At 36.3% G+C, this 16,709-nt stretch overlaps 1 protein-coding gene across 3 annotated transcripts in view; it reads right to left on the reverse strand.

Moving 5' to 3' along the window:
* Positions 1 to 16,709, reverse strand: part of MDGA2 (MAM domain containing glycosylphosphatidylinositol anchor 2) — an 832,668-nt gene that overhangs the window by 429,947 nt on the left and 386,012 nt on the right. For 2 of the 3 annotated variants that reach the window (XM_030813906.1, XM_003263751.4), the window contains exon 2: positions 11,010 to 11,149. In XM_030813906.1, coding sequence (XP_030669766.1) covers positions 11,010 to 11,149 — 140 coding nt within the window. Of the gene's footprint in view, positions 1 to 11,009; positions 11,152 to 16,709 lie in introns of those variants that run through there. The other variant, XM_030813910.1, reaches the window with a different exon arrangement.

Raw genomic sequence — 16,709 nt, forward strand, 5'->3', positions numbered from 1 at the left:
TTTCTTTTGTTTATAAGCCACCCAGTTTATGTTATTTTGTTACAGCAGTCCAGACAGACTTAGAAATATATTCATGCTAATTATGTTATATAAAGGTCTTAAGAAATAAAAACAAAATTTCACTAAACATTATATCCTGGCCAATGACTTATGGCTTTTCTTTGAAAATAAAAGTACAATAATTCTGAATCACAGTTAAGCAACACAGGTTAGCAGCAAAGAAGAAGATACTAGGGTCACATGTATGGATACACTCCTCATTGAGCTTGGGTCCAGAAGATTTGTAGTGTCTTATTCTTTTGGCTGAGAAGAGGAAATGTGGGATAAAATTCTATAAAAAGGAGTTTATTTTGGGAAATAACCCCAGGGAAATCATGTAGGGGATTTAGAACAGTGATACAAAGAATGAAAAAAAAAATATAAGAAAGTGTGATTCCTTTGGTCATTGCTTAGAGTAACGGACTCCATTCTACTGTGAATCTCTGAGAAGGCATGTAGAATGTGCTCAGAACTCCCTGACCAAGGGACAACAAAGGGAGCATGTATCAACTAAAACCTACTTTTAATTAACCAAACAGATGCTTTTCAAACAGCAATTAGTACTTTGCCGCAGAATGTTTAGTCTTGCTCCAAAATCTGAAGTTGTGTGCTGTGATTCTCTTCTTAGACTTACTGAAGAATCTACATAGCATCTTTATCCAACATCAAAGCAGCTAGATTGTATTGCCTGAGCAGTCAGGTGATTTTCACTCAAAGCTGGACTTGCTGCAGAACACTTTCTTGCTCTTAGCCCTCCTTGAAACTGCCAGCCTTCAAAATTAACTGACAAAATGACTTGAAGAAATATTTTAAATGTAGTATATGCAGCCCATAGAATCCAAAGGTCTATCTTATTCTGCACCCCATTCTTAGTGATAGGACTTGTGAAGAGCAACAACTTTTACCACCTTCTGTTATGCACACATCTTACTATGGCATCCAGACTACTCGCTGCTTCCTGTTCACTAGGTAAAAAATTCCATAATGTAATCAATACAATGGACCAGTACAGATGTTCCTTAACTTATAACGGGGTTATCTCCGGATAGCCCCATCACAATTTGAAAATACCGTGAGTTGAAAATGCACTTAATACATCCAACCTACCAAATGTCATAGTGTAGCCTAGCCTATCTCCATCTTAAACTGCCTTAAATTCAGCTTAGTAACACAACATTTTTTTTTTTTTAGAACACTTAACATTAGCCCACGGTTAGGCAAGATCATCTGGCTACACAGTACGCTGTAGATTATCAGCATTACGTGGCTGTCTGAGAGCTGAAGCTCGCTGCCACTGCACCTCATCACAAGGGAGTATCGTACTGCATATCACGAGCCTGGGAAAAAGTCAAATTTCAAAATTCAAAGTAAGATTTCTGCTGAATGTTTATGACTTTTGCACCATTGTAAAGTTGAACAATCATGTTAGGAGGCCATCTGTGTAATCGTCTATAGGTTACCAAGACAATCAAGTTCCTTGTGCACTGTAATATTACAGAGAGTGAGCGTTAGCCCTGATCTAGGGCAGATATGTACACGTGGATTACTGTCTATCCCACATAAGAGCAAATTTCTAAATTCTCTTTCACGATAAGAATTAAAAAGCATGCATTTGTTAGATTACTAGCTGCACACCAGCTAGTGCCAGGGGTGTGATTTTGTTCCAGTGAAGATACCACATCTGATCCAGCAGCTGTGTTGATTTGGTTGTTTACTATAAACTATTATATATCATAATCCTCCTGACTTTTTAGTTACTTTACATGTGAAGTGAAGAGATGCATGATGGAGACTATGACTCCTTCACTGTTAAAGCTTCGATGGTAGCATATAGCCTCTGAAGTTTCCCCTGAGAAGCAGTGTTAGTGATGATTTCATACATTGGTTTGGGAAAAACAGTTTCATTGGATTCCACCAGGTCTTTTCTACTAAAATGATTCTGACTTATTCCACAGATCACATAACCAGTGTGAGGATCCTGCTTGTTGCTAAGTATGTTGGTCCCAATTATGTACTTGGGAGTCTGGGGAAAGAACCATAGATCAATCCATTTACCAGGCTAGGACTCCATTTATCTCTTGTTTTTCATAAGCCCCCATTAGCATTACAAGTCCATTGATGTCAGTGCTAGCTCAGGGTCTGTACCTTTAAGAGCCCTTAAAAGGCTTTGCTAGTTCACTTTTTCCAGTGCAAGTTGCTATGTAAAATGGCCATAAATCCTTTTAAGGAAGGATTGAGACAGCATTTTTGTGCATCTTTCCGTGATATTGCTAGGCCTTTCTTTAAGAAAACCTGGTTTCCCTTTCAACCAGTGAGAGTTGGCTCCATGAACTAGTTTAAATTTGGAAACTGGGTGAATGATTGTGATCTTCCATTTTAGCGGAAAATGTCTACTTCCTCAAGGTGTCATTTTTGTCTTTTTAGATAAGTCAAGTACTACTCTAGTCAGCTACCCTTGTATTTCATCCCTAAAAACACTACGATATACTATCCATTGTCATAAACCCTTGTGGATAAAAGAATTCTGGTTGCTATTCTGACCTTGTTGCTCTTCACGCTACTGATATCTCTATTAAGTCTGTTGCTAAAGTGTTACTACTAAACTTCTGCCATTTCTGAAAATGGCAGAATCAGACCATTGAGTTTAGAGATCCTCGTTCTATGCTAGCATCTCCTACTACACCCTGGGATACAGAGGACAGCCACCCTGAGCTTCTCAGAGATGCCAGTGTCCATCTCACTACTGCATTTCTCACAGCGAATGCCTTGGAAACTCTCTAAAAACGAGTCTCATATAATAAATATGTGCTAACATTCCCACCTCCCTGAGTCTTCTAAGTTTTAATATTCTGTGAAGGTAGCTCCTCTATCTCTAGCTCACTTACTATAAGTCCTCATGATGTTTAAATTTCGAAGAACTATCATAACAGCATTATTAGGACTAGCTCCAGGTATTCTTACTCATAATTAACCCAAGTCATAGAAGAGTATTTTATTCTTAAATTAGTCCTAGCCCAGTATCATCGCACTCTAGACCCACATTACCTCTACTCAAAGTCCAGGAGCCAAATCCGGGCATAAAGAAGAGACAAATTTCAATGGAACAGACAAGAATACTCCACCTACTTCGTTGAGTTAAATTTAAGTATATAGTAATAACAGTAATAGTTTATGATTATTGTTTGTAAATAAATTATTATTTAGTATCAACGACTCAATTACAAATACGATTATCATTTACTAAGCATTTATGTTGTGCTAGGCACTCTGTTAAATGATCTACACATATTGTCTCATTAACTACACTGACTAATTTTTTTTTGAGATAGTATCTGGAATGAATGAGATGTTTTAGATTGTTCATAAAATTAAACAAAAGATGAATTCTGAGAGAAGACTGGATAGGTAAATATGATGAACAAAAATAATTTTTCTATAGAATTTTAATAAAATTTCTAAAAATCTTTGGTTGATGCTGATACACTGAGAGTGAAAAGTATTAGCAGTTTAGGAGTATGTTGACCCCAAAAAGCCTTTCTTATTGTATATAAAAATCAATGGAAACAAAACTATATGAAGATGATAAGGAAGACTGTAAGTGTTTCATCCTAAACAAGCTATGCTAAGTACATTCACTCATATAAGCATGAACTTAATACAGATGTACATCACCTGGAGATGGGACTAGGTATATGAGGCAGGGGCAGGGATTGTGAAAGCAGCCATTGATATGACAATCTTTTTTTTCTTTTTTTTTTTTTTTTTTTGAGACAGGATTTTGCTCTTTCGCCCAGGCAAGATCAGGGCTCAGTGCAGCCTTGACCTCCCCAGGCTCAAGCAATCCTCCCACCTCAGCATCCCGAGTAGCTGGAACTACAGGCAAATGTCACCATACCTGGCTAATTTTTTTATTTCTTTGTAAAAACGAGGTTTCCTCATGTTGCCCAGGCTGGTCTAGAGCTCCTGAGCTCAAGCAATCTGCCAACCTCGGCCTCCCAAAGACCTGGGATTACACGAGCGAGCCACTGCACCCAGCTGCTGTGGGATTTTTTTAAAAATAAATGTTTGGATGCTTATCCTAAACATTTTCCACATCTTATCCAAAGATTATTTGAAAAAGTATTAGTTATTTTAGTTGGAAACTCTCTAACATGATATAGCAGACAGATTCAGTCTAGATATGTTTATCACAGATGAAAAAAGCAAATTATATTAATTTTATAAAACAGAAAAAAGTTAACATAATATTTGATTATAGTAGAACCTAAACCTGCCCACATTAATTGGAGATAAATCCAAAAATCTAGTATGTTTCTTATTCAAGTGCATGCATTCTCATTTTGTAAAAAATGTAATAGACTAAATCAGAAACAAGTATAGGAATATGAATCAAGATATATAAAATATCTGCAAAGAACAATACATGTAGCACTAATGGTTTCAAACTGAAGAACTGGCTACTAACGTTTGCTAAGATTTTTATCATGGTAAGATTACCATTTGAGAATCTGCATAGAAGATTAACAAGGACAAAAGCATCAATAACTCTGCAACAGCCTTGGTAGTTAAAAATGCATTTATACAACAATCAAATGACTGAATACAATTCTATTATAAAATTGAAAAATGGCCCAGCCAAATTTTTTTATGCAAAAAGCAAATGCTCACTAAGGTTAAGGTGTAATAAACTACTAGACAATTTTAATGCTTCCTAGTGTTTTGGATTTACATAATTATTTTTAAAGAGTGGCTTTCAAAAATATTTTAGTGATGAAAAATATTATTCAAATGAAATCTTACCCAGAATGCCAGCATATAAAAAGAAGAAAAGCAGAGCTGCTTTGATTGATGCACATTTTTTTCTTTGTTTTGTTTTTGAAAGGAGAAGGTCAGTATCTTCCAACCTTGCGAACAGGCATAACTATGTTTATTATTAAAAGAAATTCAAAGACCCACACATTATACTGGTTACAATTAAATTGTATTGCTATCTGAGAAGTCTGAAATATTAAAAGTTCAAATGTTCAGCATTCCTACTGAGAACTTCCTTTTAAAAACTGATCATACTTTCTACATATGACCTCATTGCAAGAATAATGCAATGTAACTAAAATCTCAACATTTATTTGGGTGGAGAACATGAAAATAATATTTTCCAATTCATAGGGTAGATAAAAAATATTTGAGATCAACTGAGGAAATATTTTAGAACAACTATAAAGGAATGACCTGCTCATTTATATATCAAAATGTATTATAGGCCGGGCACAGCGGCTCACAACTGTCATCCTAGCACTTTGGGAGGCTGAGGCAGGCGAATCACCTGAGGTCAGGAGTTTGAGACCAGCCTGGCCAACATGGGGAAACTGGGCCTCTATTAAAAATACAAAAATTAGCAGGGGGTAGTGGTGCGTGCCTGTAATCCCAGCTACTCAGTAGACTGAGGCAGGAGAATCGCTTGAACCCAAGAGGCGGAGGTTGCAGTTAGCCGAGATTGTGCCACTGCACTCCAGCCTGGACGACAGAGTGAGACTCTGTCTAAAAATACACATATATAGATAGATGATAGATAGAAAGATAGATAGATATAGTAAAGCTGTAGAAGTTAAAATGGAATTGGTACAGAAAAGAACAACAGAAAGGTGCAGACTAATGTAATTTTGTTAACGCTAAAAATAGCATTTTGAAGCTGTGTAGTAGAATATTGACCATCCTGTTTGTATAAGGGCAAGAGGGAAAGAGAGAGAAGAAAGAGACAAAGAGAACACTAGATTAACACTTCATACTAAAGACGAAATGATTTCCTGATGATTAAATTGTCAAATACATAAATGACTTTAAAATGTTAGAAAAAAAATGGATATAAGGAGATCTCGCTAAACTAGCTACAAAACTCAGAAGCCAAAAACGATTCATCTTTTAAAAACAAAAACTTGAGAACAAAAGTATCTTAAACAATCTTAAAACACAAGTAACACACTGGGAGGTGCAATTGGCAACATGTTTATCAGCAATTGAATTTATTTATGTAGTATATTTGTCTTCACAAGTCTACAAGAAGATAAGCAGCAAACTAGTAAGAAAAGAGAAGGTAAGAGCAACCAGTAAATAGAGATGTACAAATGACTGATAAACATGTGGGAAAATGTTCAAATTGGCTAGTGATTTAAAATGCAAATTTAAACTACAATAGAGTGTTATTTACTTTCTTGCATCACATTGCCAAAAATAAAAAAAAAAATACACTCCCATTGAGAAAGCAAGTAACAGGTCCCTTTCAACTTTGGCTAAATAGTTCCATTTTGAGGAAGGAAACTATGCTACAGCAATGCTACCATACATTTCACAAAGATGTACATACAGGCAACACAAACATACACCCTACAAGTATTCATTGGATTGTTTATAACAGTGACCATCTGTAAGTAATTTCATGATGAAGGACACAGCAGCAATTATACACATTTGAGAGTACTCACAGCAAAATTCAGGGCACCCATACAAAGAACTATTCAGCCTGAGTGCAGACAATGATCCAAGCCACTGGTTCAAACTTTAGCGTACATCAGATTCTCTTGGAGGGCTTGCTAAAACATGAATTGCTGGCCCCAATGCAGGGGTTTCTAATGTGAAGGGATGTGAGAATTTTCATTTTTAATCAATTATCTCCAGAAACCACACATGAAGAACTACCAGCCTAGACCCATACTTGGTGTTTTGGACACACGGCCAAGTGAAAAATTCTAGTCACAGAATAATACTTTTCATTATCACATTTATTAAAAATTCAAAATGGAACATGAACATAAATAATTATATTTAAGGAAATGCATCGAACAAGAACTGAAAGGTGATATGCCAATCTATTTAATGTCTACTTCTGGGAAGGACGGCAGGTAGGAGTGAGAAGAGAAACACTGATATTAAATATCCTACTGTTTAAGTCATTTGCAAGAAGACTATATTTATAATGTATTTAAATTATTGACATGACAGTTTTCAAAGAGAAAGGAGAAAGAGGAAGGGAGGGCAGGGGAGAGGAGGGGAGTGGAGGGAGGGGAGGGAAGGGGAGGAAGGGGAGGGAAGGGAAGGGAGGGGAAGGCAAGGGGCAGGGAGGGAAGGAGGGGGGCAGGGAGGGAAAGAAAAAGGGTAGCTGAATCCTGAAGCTGTAGACATCTAGACTTTGTGCTAGATTGTTAGATTTACTCGCAAACACTTACTTTTTCTCCTTCTTTCTTACTTTTTCATATATCTTCGTAATAAACCCTCATTAAACGAGGTAGTCTGAACGTAGTTCTATTCCTTGCGAGCTAAAAAGGCTAATTAACAGAGATGTATAGGCTGTGCAGAGCAATAAAACACAACAAATACTGAAATTGATTTAAATGCATCTAATTTAAAGCAGGATATAGGAATGCTAAAACCATTTTTAAAACCTACTTATTTTCATACCTACACATCCAAATCTAGATCTTAGAGTTGATCCTCCTAAATTACTGAAAAATAATAAAGCCAACATGTTTCTATTACATGCTGACATAATGCTTATGTACCAAGAATGTATAGTTGTATTTGTATGTGTGTGTGCTTGTATATATACGTATATGTGTATATATACACGCACAGAATATATGTGTGTATATATATCCATAATATAAATTTAACTCTCAAAAGGATTCTATGATATAAGATAGTTATTATCATCCCTAATACATAAAAAAGAAAACGGAGGCACAGAAAGCTGGGAGATTACGGAACTTTTCCAAGGTCACACTGTTAGTCCTGGTGGACCCAGGGTTACATCCAGACAACCTGATTCCAGCATCATGCTCTTAACCATTGCATCGTACTGACCTATCCTTCACTTGTTTTATTTTCTTTGGATATATCAATACTCTCAGGCCACTACCCATCACTAAACAATATACCATAAAAAAATTAAAGATGCTAGAAAAAATGCTCTTTACAATACTTTTAGAAATAAACAAACTTTATTACTCTTACTGCTATAAGAATAGGCAGCAGGCCGGGCGCGGTGGCTCACGCCTGTGATCCCAGCACTTTGGGAGGCCGAGGCGGGCAGATCACGAGGTCAGGAGATCGAGACCACGGTGAAACCCCGTCTCTACTAGAAATACAAAATAATTAGGTGGGCGTGGTGGCGGGCGCCTGTAGTCCCAGCTACTCGGGAGGCTGAGGCAGGAGAACGGCGTGAACCCGGGAGGCGGAGCTTGCAGTGAGCCGAGATTGCGCCACTGCACTCCAGCCTGGGCGACAGAGCGAGACTCCGTCTCAAAAAAAAAAAAAAAAAAAAAAAGAACAGGCAGCAGATTAATAAATCTGCTGATGAGTGAATGAGGAACCTCTCTCTTCCACTGCATTTCCAACTATCATTATACTCAGACTAGACCAAGCAAGAAAGTCATTCCATCTTTCTTATATCAGCCAAGAAAAATCATCCTCAGGACCAGCTGCCAACAGCATGCCCTTTAGACTTTGACCAGGATGCCAAGCCCCAGGTATTCTGTCAGCTTTCCTTATACAGTTTGTTGACAATGAAGAGGCCCAGTTAATTTTTCAACGGACAATATAAGCTGAAACTGATTCACCTGCAAACACCTTAATTAATTCCAGGAATAAAAAAAATTGATACCAAAACAATACATTTTTCTTAGGATCAAAACACATTGAAATGTTTCCAAAAAATGGAATTGCTTAGGGGAAAAAAAAATGAATGATCTACTTTGTTTCAGAACCTAATCTGGTTTGTCTAGAGGTCAAAGGTTGTACTCCTGATTGTGAATGATAAAAACGGAAAATGTATGGACAAAATGGGAAATTTCTAATATTAAAGGGACAGGAGGATGGAGAGAGAGGCAGCAGAGCAACACCTGGAGTGTGTTAGAAACAGAGATAAGAAGTTGCATTTTTAAATGTAATTTGGGGTTCAGAAGGTGTAAATTTAGTACACTCAGGGAGGGACTAATGGGAGCCTCAATGAGACTTCTCTTGCCATAAATTGCCTCTCATAAAGCCCTTCAAGGCTTCTTTTGGATGTGTTTGGACCCTCCTGTTTAGATCTCAACTTTTGATTCTGAAATTTCTATTCCATGTCTAAAAAACAAACAATATAATCAAATTGTAACAACACTGTATTTTCTTTGAGTTAATATTATCTTGAATTAAGTCTATCATTGTTTAAATTTTTGGTAACATTATTTTCACTGGACTTCATTGTTTTCTGTATAAATTTTAAAATGAAAATGCTTCACATATCCATTTCCTTGTTTCAAATTTTAACAATTATCAGTCATCAGTCTGTCCCTGTATGTTGTCTTTTGGAATCATTTTTTTCTATCAAGCATAATTATCCTGGCTCAAATTGTGTTTCTCTAAACTTCATTAAGACAAATTTATTCTTTAATCCATTTTCAGTTAATAGCAAATGTTATAATTTGAAATTTTAGTTATCGTGAGTTTTCCTTTTTCAACATTTTTAATAATTATTCTTTCTAGATTACTTTTCTTCTTTTTCATTTTACCAACAGCATCAGTTTTATTAAACATATTTTACCATTTCTGTTTTAGCCATGGTGTTATCTGTTTAATGCTTCATTCTGTGATGCTTTTTATTTCTATTTTTATCATTTCAGAGTCAAAATGGTAAATAAAAAGATCCTTAAGTTAAGGATCCGTCAGTAAGAGTTAAGAATGGCAGAAGTTAAAAACAGGGCTAAAATGGTGAGTTCATAAAATCTGCACATTACTCTTGGCTTTTCCCTCTGTAGATTTGTTAGCTGGATTTTTTTTTTCCTGTAACACAAATACTTAAAATCTGTAATTTTGTCTACTAAGTGCGACTACTTTTCCTACCATAGTGCTTATGTTGATTACAAACGTGAATTTTAAGCTACTAAGGTTATTGACAATAAGAATTATCAATTTTTGAGTAAAACATCCTCAATATTCTGCATCTAAATTAGATTGTTGCATCATTTATATATAACCTAAACATATTATCTTCTATATAACTGTTTCTTTTGTTCCTACGCATTTTTTATTCTTTTTTTTTTTTTTTTTGGCTGTTGTTTGTTTGAGAAAGGGTCTCTCTCTGTTGCCCAGACTGGAGTGTGGTGGTACAATCATGACAACCTGCAGCCTTGACCTCTTGGGCTTAAATGACCCTCCCACGTCAGCCTCCAGAGTAGCTGAGACTACGGGTGTGCACCACCAGGCCCAGCCAATTTTTAAATTGTTTTTTGTAGAGACACCGTCTCCTTATGTTGCCCAGGCTAGTCGCCAACTTCTAGCCTCAAATGATCTCCTTGCCTCAGCCTCACAAAGTGCTGAGGTTGTAGGCGTGAGCCACCACGCCCGGGCTTTGCCTTGGCATATTGTTGTGATTTTAGTACCCTTTAAAAGTCTCCATTTTTATTGCTTCTATTAAATTAGCTTAAGAAAGCTGTAGATGATGATTCTGAAGGCCTGAGTGCATGCAGCATCTGCAACTGTTTGTTTTTCAAGGTTTTCTATGAATAAAATAACTAGGAGTAAGAAAAGTACGTGTGACCTCATGCTTCACATTCTTCAGAACAAATACCTCTCGGTTGCAATTATGTCATCATGAAATCATGTTCCATGTTTTAAAATAAACTCATTGCCATATGAATTGTTATCCTACGGAGATATTTTTGTAGTTGTCTCTTTAACAGCTTCCTTAGAAGTGTCTTCTACATTTCCCACAATACCAAAACAAAAATTTCTTTTTTCATCTTATACACAAGATAGCTCAAGTTTGAATGTTCCGAAATCCCCACTCTTGTCCTGCATTGCACACATACTTGCACTTGAGTTACACACACACACACACACGCACACACAGTTTTAGCTAAATATTCTAAAATATACACCTTTTGACTTCTGAGAAAAGTCAGAGAATGTTTTCTCCAGTGTCACAGTTCGGGACTCACCTGTGGACGTGGATGTCCTGTGACTAGACAAGTCAACTCGAGGGTTTCTCCTTCCCGGATAGTGTAGACCCTTTCGGAGTAGCGCTCCTCTTCAATGTTACAGGCCAAGCCTGAGTGCACAATACGAACCGTGGGAGGAGCTGTCGAGTCAGGAAGAAGAGAGACAAGATACATGAAAAGGTAAGTCAGTGATCTTCTCATGAACCGTCTTGACTACAAAAGCAATTCTTATTAGACTTCACCATAGTCAGATTAGTCAGATTCATCAGTCTTAACACCTTCCCAAGGCATTAAGGATTTTGCTGGACGAAATCTTCAAATTTATCTAACAGTGACCAACACATTTCCAGGGGAACAAGGTAGTGGAAGAACCTCAGGAAATCACCATCAATACAAGACCACAAGACAAAATTTGATTGTTAAAATGTGAGAAGGTCCCTTCCTTTCTGAGTTCAAACTTTAACATAATAAAGAATATTGCACCAAAAATTTGTAGTGCAAAAGAAAGAAGACAATTGGAGGAGAAAAGGGAATTTGTATGGAAGACATTGACATTTGTCTATTAATTATTTAAGTCATGTAGCGCGCAAGTTAAGAAGCTCACGAATAAGATGATTTGGTTTTCAGGAAGTGAAAACCAACTTAATTTACCATAATTATAGACATCTGTATTGATGTAAACAAAGTATGATTCTTGATTAAGCCATGGAAGAAGACAATATACCATTGTCGCCTGAGTCTAAAATTCTGATTCAAAAGAAACTTCATTAGCATAAAGCTGCCCAAATTTCTAAATATAATTTTCTCCTACTTCAGTGCCAAGGGGCCAGCAAAATTTAACTAACACTCCTTGACTTACATATCACTGGGGACAACTACATGGAAACTTTCTGTGGGTCATGAGAAGTACTTAGCTAACAAGATATGCTGCTTGCCATCAAGTAAATTATTGACAGCTGCTAGCTTCAAATTGGAGATCATCTCCTTTTGTGAACTAAGCATTTTTGTTTGTAATACATTTGGGAGTGGAAGAGAATGATCACTTCAGTTGAAGGCAAGTGGAAAGGTTATATCTACATGTAAAGGACAGTGATCTCAAGAATTTCCTGATAGATATCTTCAACCTAAACAGTAGTATTACTAGCAGAGGTTGTGATTGCTTAACAATTAACGCCAGTGCCAGCATATTAGGAATGTTTTATCTAACGTTAAAGTCAATCGATCTTATAGAATTTTAAAATAAATTTGGTGATTCTATGGAAGAAAAAAAGATTATAAGGCCAACTCATGAAAAAAATCATTCTGGGAAAAGCTGTGTTCTGAAAGTAAAATAGAATAGTTTTCAATATCTGCTATTTTGTTTTATATAACATAAATGCACAGTCTACCCATAGAGCTTAATAATTGACATCAGGGTGTATTTCATTATCTTTCTCAATTTCAGGCAGAAACTGGAAGATGGAAAAGACCACTTATGATTAATAAAACAACTGGTTATGTCCAGCTCTTTCTAGGTACCAAAGCATAATCCTGTTACTCAACCTTGAAACTCAGAACCCTGCTTTCCAATATCCGTCATCAAAATGACAGGTAAAAGTTTCCAATAGTAGAATAAGAACAAAACAGTACTTCTAGAAAAGTGGTCTTGACATTAAATCTGTATAACAAACACCCTTCAAGAACTTTTTAAAAATACAAATTTCAAAGGTGTTCAGAGACCTGATATATCTGCAGGAAACCCCAGGAATCTGCATTTTTACCAAACACCCAGAAACCTACAATGACAGAGCTAGTTAGACTAGGTTCTGGGTATTATATTTGTTGGCTAAAGAAAAATACTCCAAGAATTAAAATATCCTTTTCCTTTGTCTTTTTAAAGTAACCAAACTTTCTGCTATGCATCATTTTACTGATTTGAAAAATTAAATGATGCTTAAGTCAAATGTCCAGTTTGGTCTATAAAACCAATTTATTAAAAATTTTCCATCATGTCTCTGGACTCTGTCTAGACATTGTAATAATTTGTTTGGTTTTATGACATTAGAAATCCTTATCTGTGGTGTTTCTCTTAGTGCTCTGATATGTTTCACACCACATTTCCTACAAATCATTTCAGGCAGTGATCAAATTTGGACTTCAATTTAGATAAGTAATACTAGTGAAGTACTTATTTCTAGGCATCTGTCTAATATGGTCATATCCGTATTATAGAGGTTAACAAACTGATGGAAATCTATAAATGCTTGCAAAATAAAATAAAATAAGTGTTCAACAGAAAATACAGATCCATTATCTTAAAATATATTTCCATGCTAATTTTACCTTCATAGCTGATAGCCCACATGTTTATTAACATATCTAATTATATAGTGACATGACATCCTTTCCAGACTAATTTACACTTGTTATTTTTGTTTTAATTTCAAATCAATGCTTAGTATTGTTATTTTTAAGGTATATGTTTCAAAAACATCATTATGCAAATAAGTGGCTTTATTTAAACCACTTAAATTATACAGTAAGCACACTGTGACATATACAAGGGTTAATTTTCTGCTATTTTTCTTCTACATTATAACACATTCTTGGAAAAGGTAATTGTCTACATACTGCAGTCATCATGAACCCACGACCTATCCTGTAGGAGGGTGGAATATTCCATCGAATTTTAAGTGTGGAAGTCATCTTACTTTTAGTATTCATTAAAGTGTGCTCAATATTTTAGGTGCTCAGTGATAAGGAGAGTATTTTGGAAGCTTCCCTTAATTCTTTTGTTTGCACAAAGCTCACTTGAAAGGACCTTAGAGTTCATATAGGTCAGCACTCTTATTTCCCAATTAGGAAAGAAAAGCCTGAGGACATCAAATGACTTCCTCACAATCCTGTGGCTAGTTGTGGCTAAACGAGACCAAAGCCACCGGCCTATTGTTCTTTTCACTACTTGATGCTGTCTATTTAAACTATGCCTGTCATAGTTAAATTAGTGTTCTAAATAACTCCCAAACTAGACCCAGACCTAGACAAGGGTAGGGGTATAAAAAACTATTGAGAAACTATTAGTAAAGCAGTTAGAGCACCATACACTACATTAAGAATGTAAGTAGCAGAATTGCTCCAAACTTAACCAAACTTAACAATAGAATGTTGTCCCAGTTCATCATCCTACCTCCAGTACCTGCCAAATCCATGACATTTCACAATGATCAAAATAGTATTTTGAAATTTCTATTTACATTATGTTGTTTCTCTGCTTAAGAATCTACAATAACTCCTTACGACATTTCATAGAGTCCTAATCGCTGTGCATGGGTAGCATTAAGCCCTCTCTCAAGGGTCCTCATGCTTACCATCCAACTAGAAGTCCCATTTCTCTGTAATATCAGGCTATCCTCAGTGAGAATGCAAAGAACCCTGACATTTTAAGTGTCTTTGCTTATAATGTTCTCCCATCTAAGATTCCCATACCAATAATTGGACCCATGTTCCTGATACCTTCTTGGATTACTTATAAATGATTATCTTCTCTTTTTTTCCAGGAGGTATGTATTTATTGCTTTGTGATTTTCCTTTCTCTCAACATTCAAACACGATAGTAAGCATCTCAGTGCCAGACTGAGCATCATTTTTGGCACCATCCCCATATCACATAATTCACAGCACAGAGGAGGTATTTATTTACTAATTGAGTTTTAGTTCCTATTTTAGCAACTATCACTATAATGACGTCAACTTCTTACTTTAGCAAAATATCAACTATTATGGCAGTGCATTTGCTTACTTTAAATATAAACGCAATTTGCAGTTTTATACCTGAAGCAAGACATCTCTGATCCTCTGCCTTGTTGGTAAAAAACCGCAATTCATCATCCTTAAATTGGACTAAGGGTTATGATCTCCTTTGCCCTGTAGAGTCAGCAATGAATTACAATGTTAAAATATTGCATGAGACTCATATTCATCCAAATTTTCTTGAAGTAAACCAAATCTCGTTATGTAAAAGCTTTCCTAACACTAATCATATCAACTGTCTTAATCCGAGGACATTTTGGCTTTGGGTTGAAGAGGTCAGCCTAAAAGGGCAAAAGAGAGACATTCTTTTATCTTGTTAGAATATACTTTTGAAAGTTAAACCGAATTCACTCTGGAGAAAGCATACAAATAAATTATTCTACAATGGCAACAACCAGGGGCATTTTAATCCTTTCACCTTATATATAGACTTTCAAGCATATATTTATTGAGCAGCTGATATAGCAGGCATGAGACTCTGTGCTGGGGATATGATGATTAATGCCATGAGCTGCACCTGCTAAAGGCTTACAGCCTACTGGGTTTGTCTAAATTATTTAAAATTATATGATAGTTGAACAGGATAGATATTCTAACAGAAGAAAATGAAAAGTACTAAACAAAGACAAAGCAGAGGATAGCTAAATCTGCCTGGGGGAGTCTAACAAGTTTCACAAAGTCAGTGACATTTAACCTAAGTTTGGACAGATGCTCTTGGGAGCAAAGGAGGAAGGAGATTTCAGAGACAGAAAACAGTGTGCTCAAAGGGAAATCTGAAATATGCCTTTGTAATATGCCAGTGTCTATTGTGTTTCTGAAATAACCATGTAAAAATGTATCCCCTGTAGTTTATCATTTACTCCATACCTTGCCACTGTACAGCCTTATCAGCTTGCCATTATGTCTCAGACATAGGAGAGACACTGGAGAGGCCTGGGAATGGATAACGGAGGAGATATGCATTTTAGAGGTCTTGTTAGATAGGACATGACAATTAACTGAATCTGAGGGTGAGGGAAAAAGTTAGGATGACACTGAAGTTTATAGCCTGACTAGGTGAAAGATGACAATTTTTTATTTTAATAGGAGATAGTTTCTTAATCGCCATGGAACTCACATTACCCACCACTGGGGGAATCTTGGGATGAGGGGCTCTAAGCCCAATTCATGGGGTGTGGAGGGTTGTTGGCATGAGGGCTTAGATGAGAAATGTTTCTGATGAAGAAACTTTTTTCAGTAATGGTGATGCTTCCTGAAAAACGTGCTGCTATCAGACATTTATGGTTTTGGTACTAGGAGTTTTCTCTCCCCTAAGAGCTTCAAGTAAGAGCCTGGTTTTTTAGTTTAATCCCTCAAATCCCTCACGCAGCTATTCTCTGGGAATTCAAGTTGCCACCGGCATGTTGCTACTCTTCCACACTAGATCAATGTAACTTATGTTCTTGGTTAAGGTAACAGATCTGTTTCGTTAAGTCGTGTGGAGAGAAGGATGTTCACTGGTCCCTCTCCTAGAAGCTCTAGTGAACAGCTCAGTAAACCATGCTGTGCCAGCATTACTCATGTACTATAGATTTTTTGAAGACGGACAGAGAGATAGAGAGACAGAGAAAGAGAAAGAGAAAGAGGGAGAGAGACAGAGAGGCAGATAGACAGACACAGACTGACAGCCTATACCTTACTGTTCTCACAAGGCCAAAGAGTCAGTATGTATTACTTACACCATTCTCTTAGCTGTCATTCAGTTTTGCTTCTAAAGCAAACATAACAATAATCAAACTTTCTTCCCAGCTTTCTATTGATTTAAGTGATCATACGCTTTCATAAAACACTTCTCAGTTTTCTACAACATGTTACATTTAGCTAATCAGCATTGTCAATGATTGGTTTCTTCTGTTTATCTCAAAATGTTCA

Source organism: Nomascus leucogenys, chromosome 1a (assembly GCF_006542625.1).
Source record: "Nomascus leucogenys isolate Asia chromosome 1a, Asia_NLE_v1, whole genome shotgun sequence".
In the NCBI taxonomy this organism is placed as follows: domain Eukaryota; kingdom Metazoa; phylum Chordata; class Mammalia; order Primates; family Hylobatidae; genus Nomascus; species Nomascus leucogenys.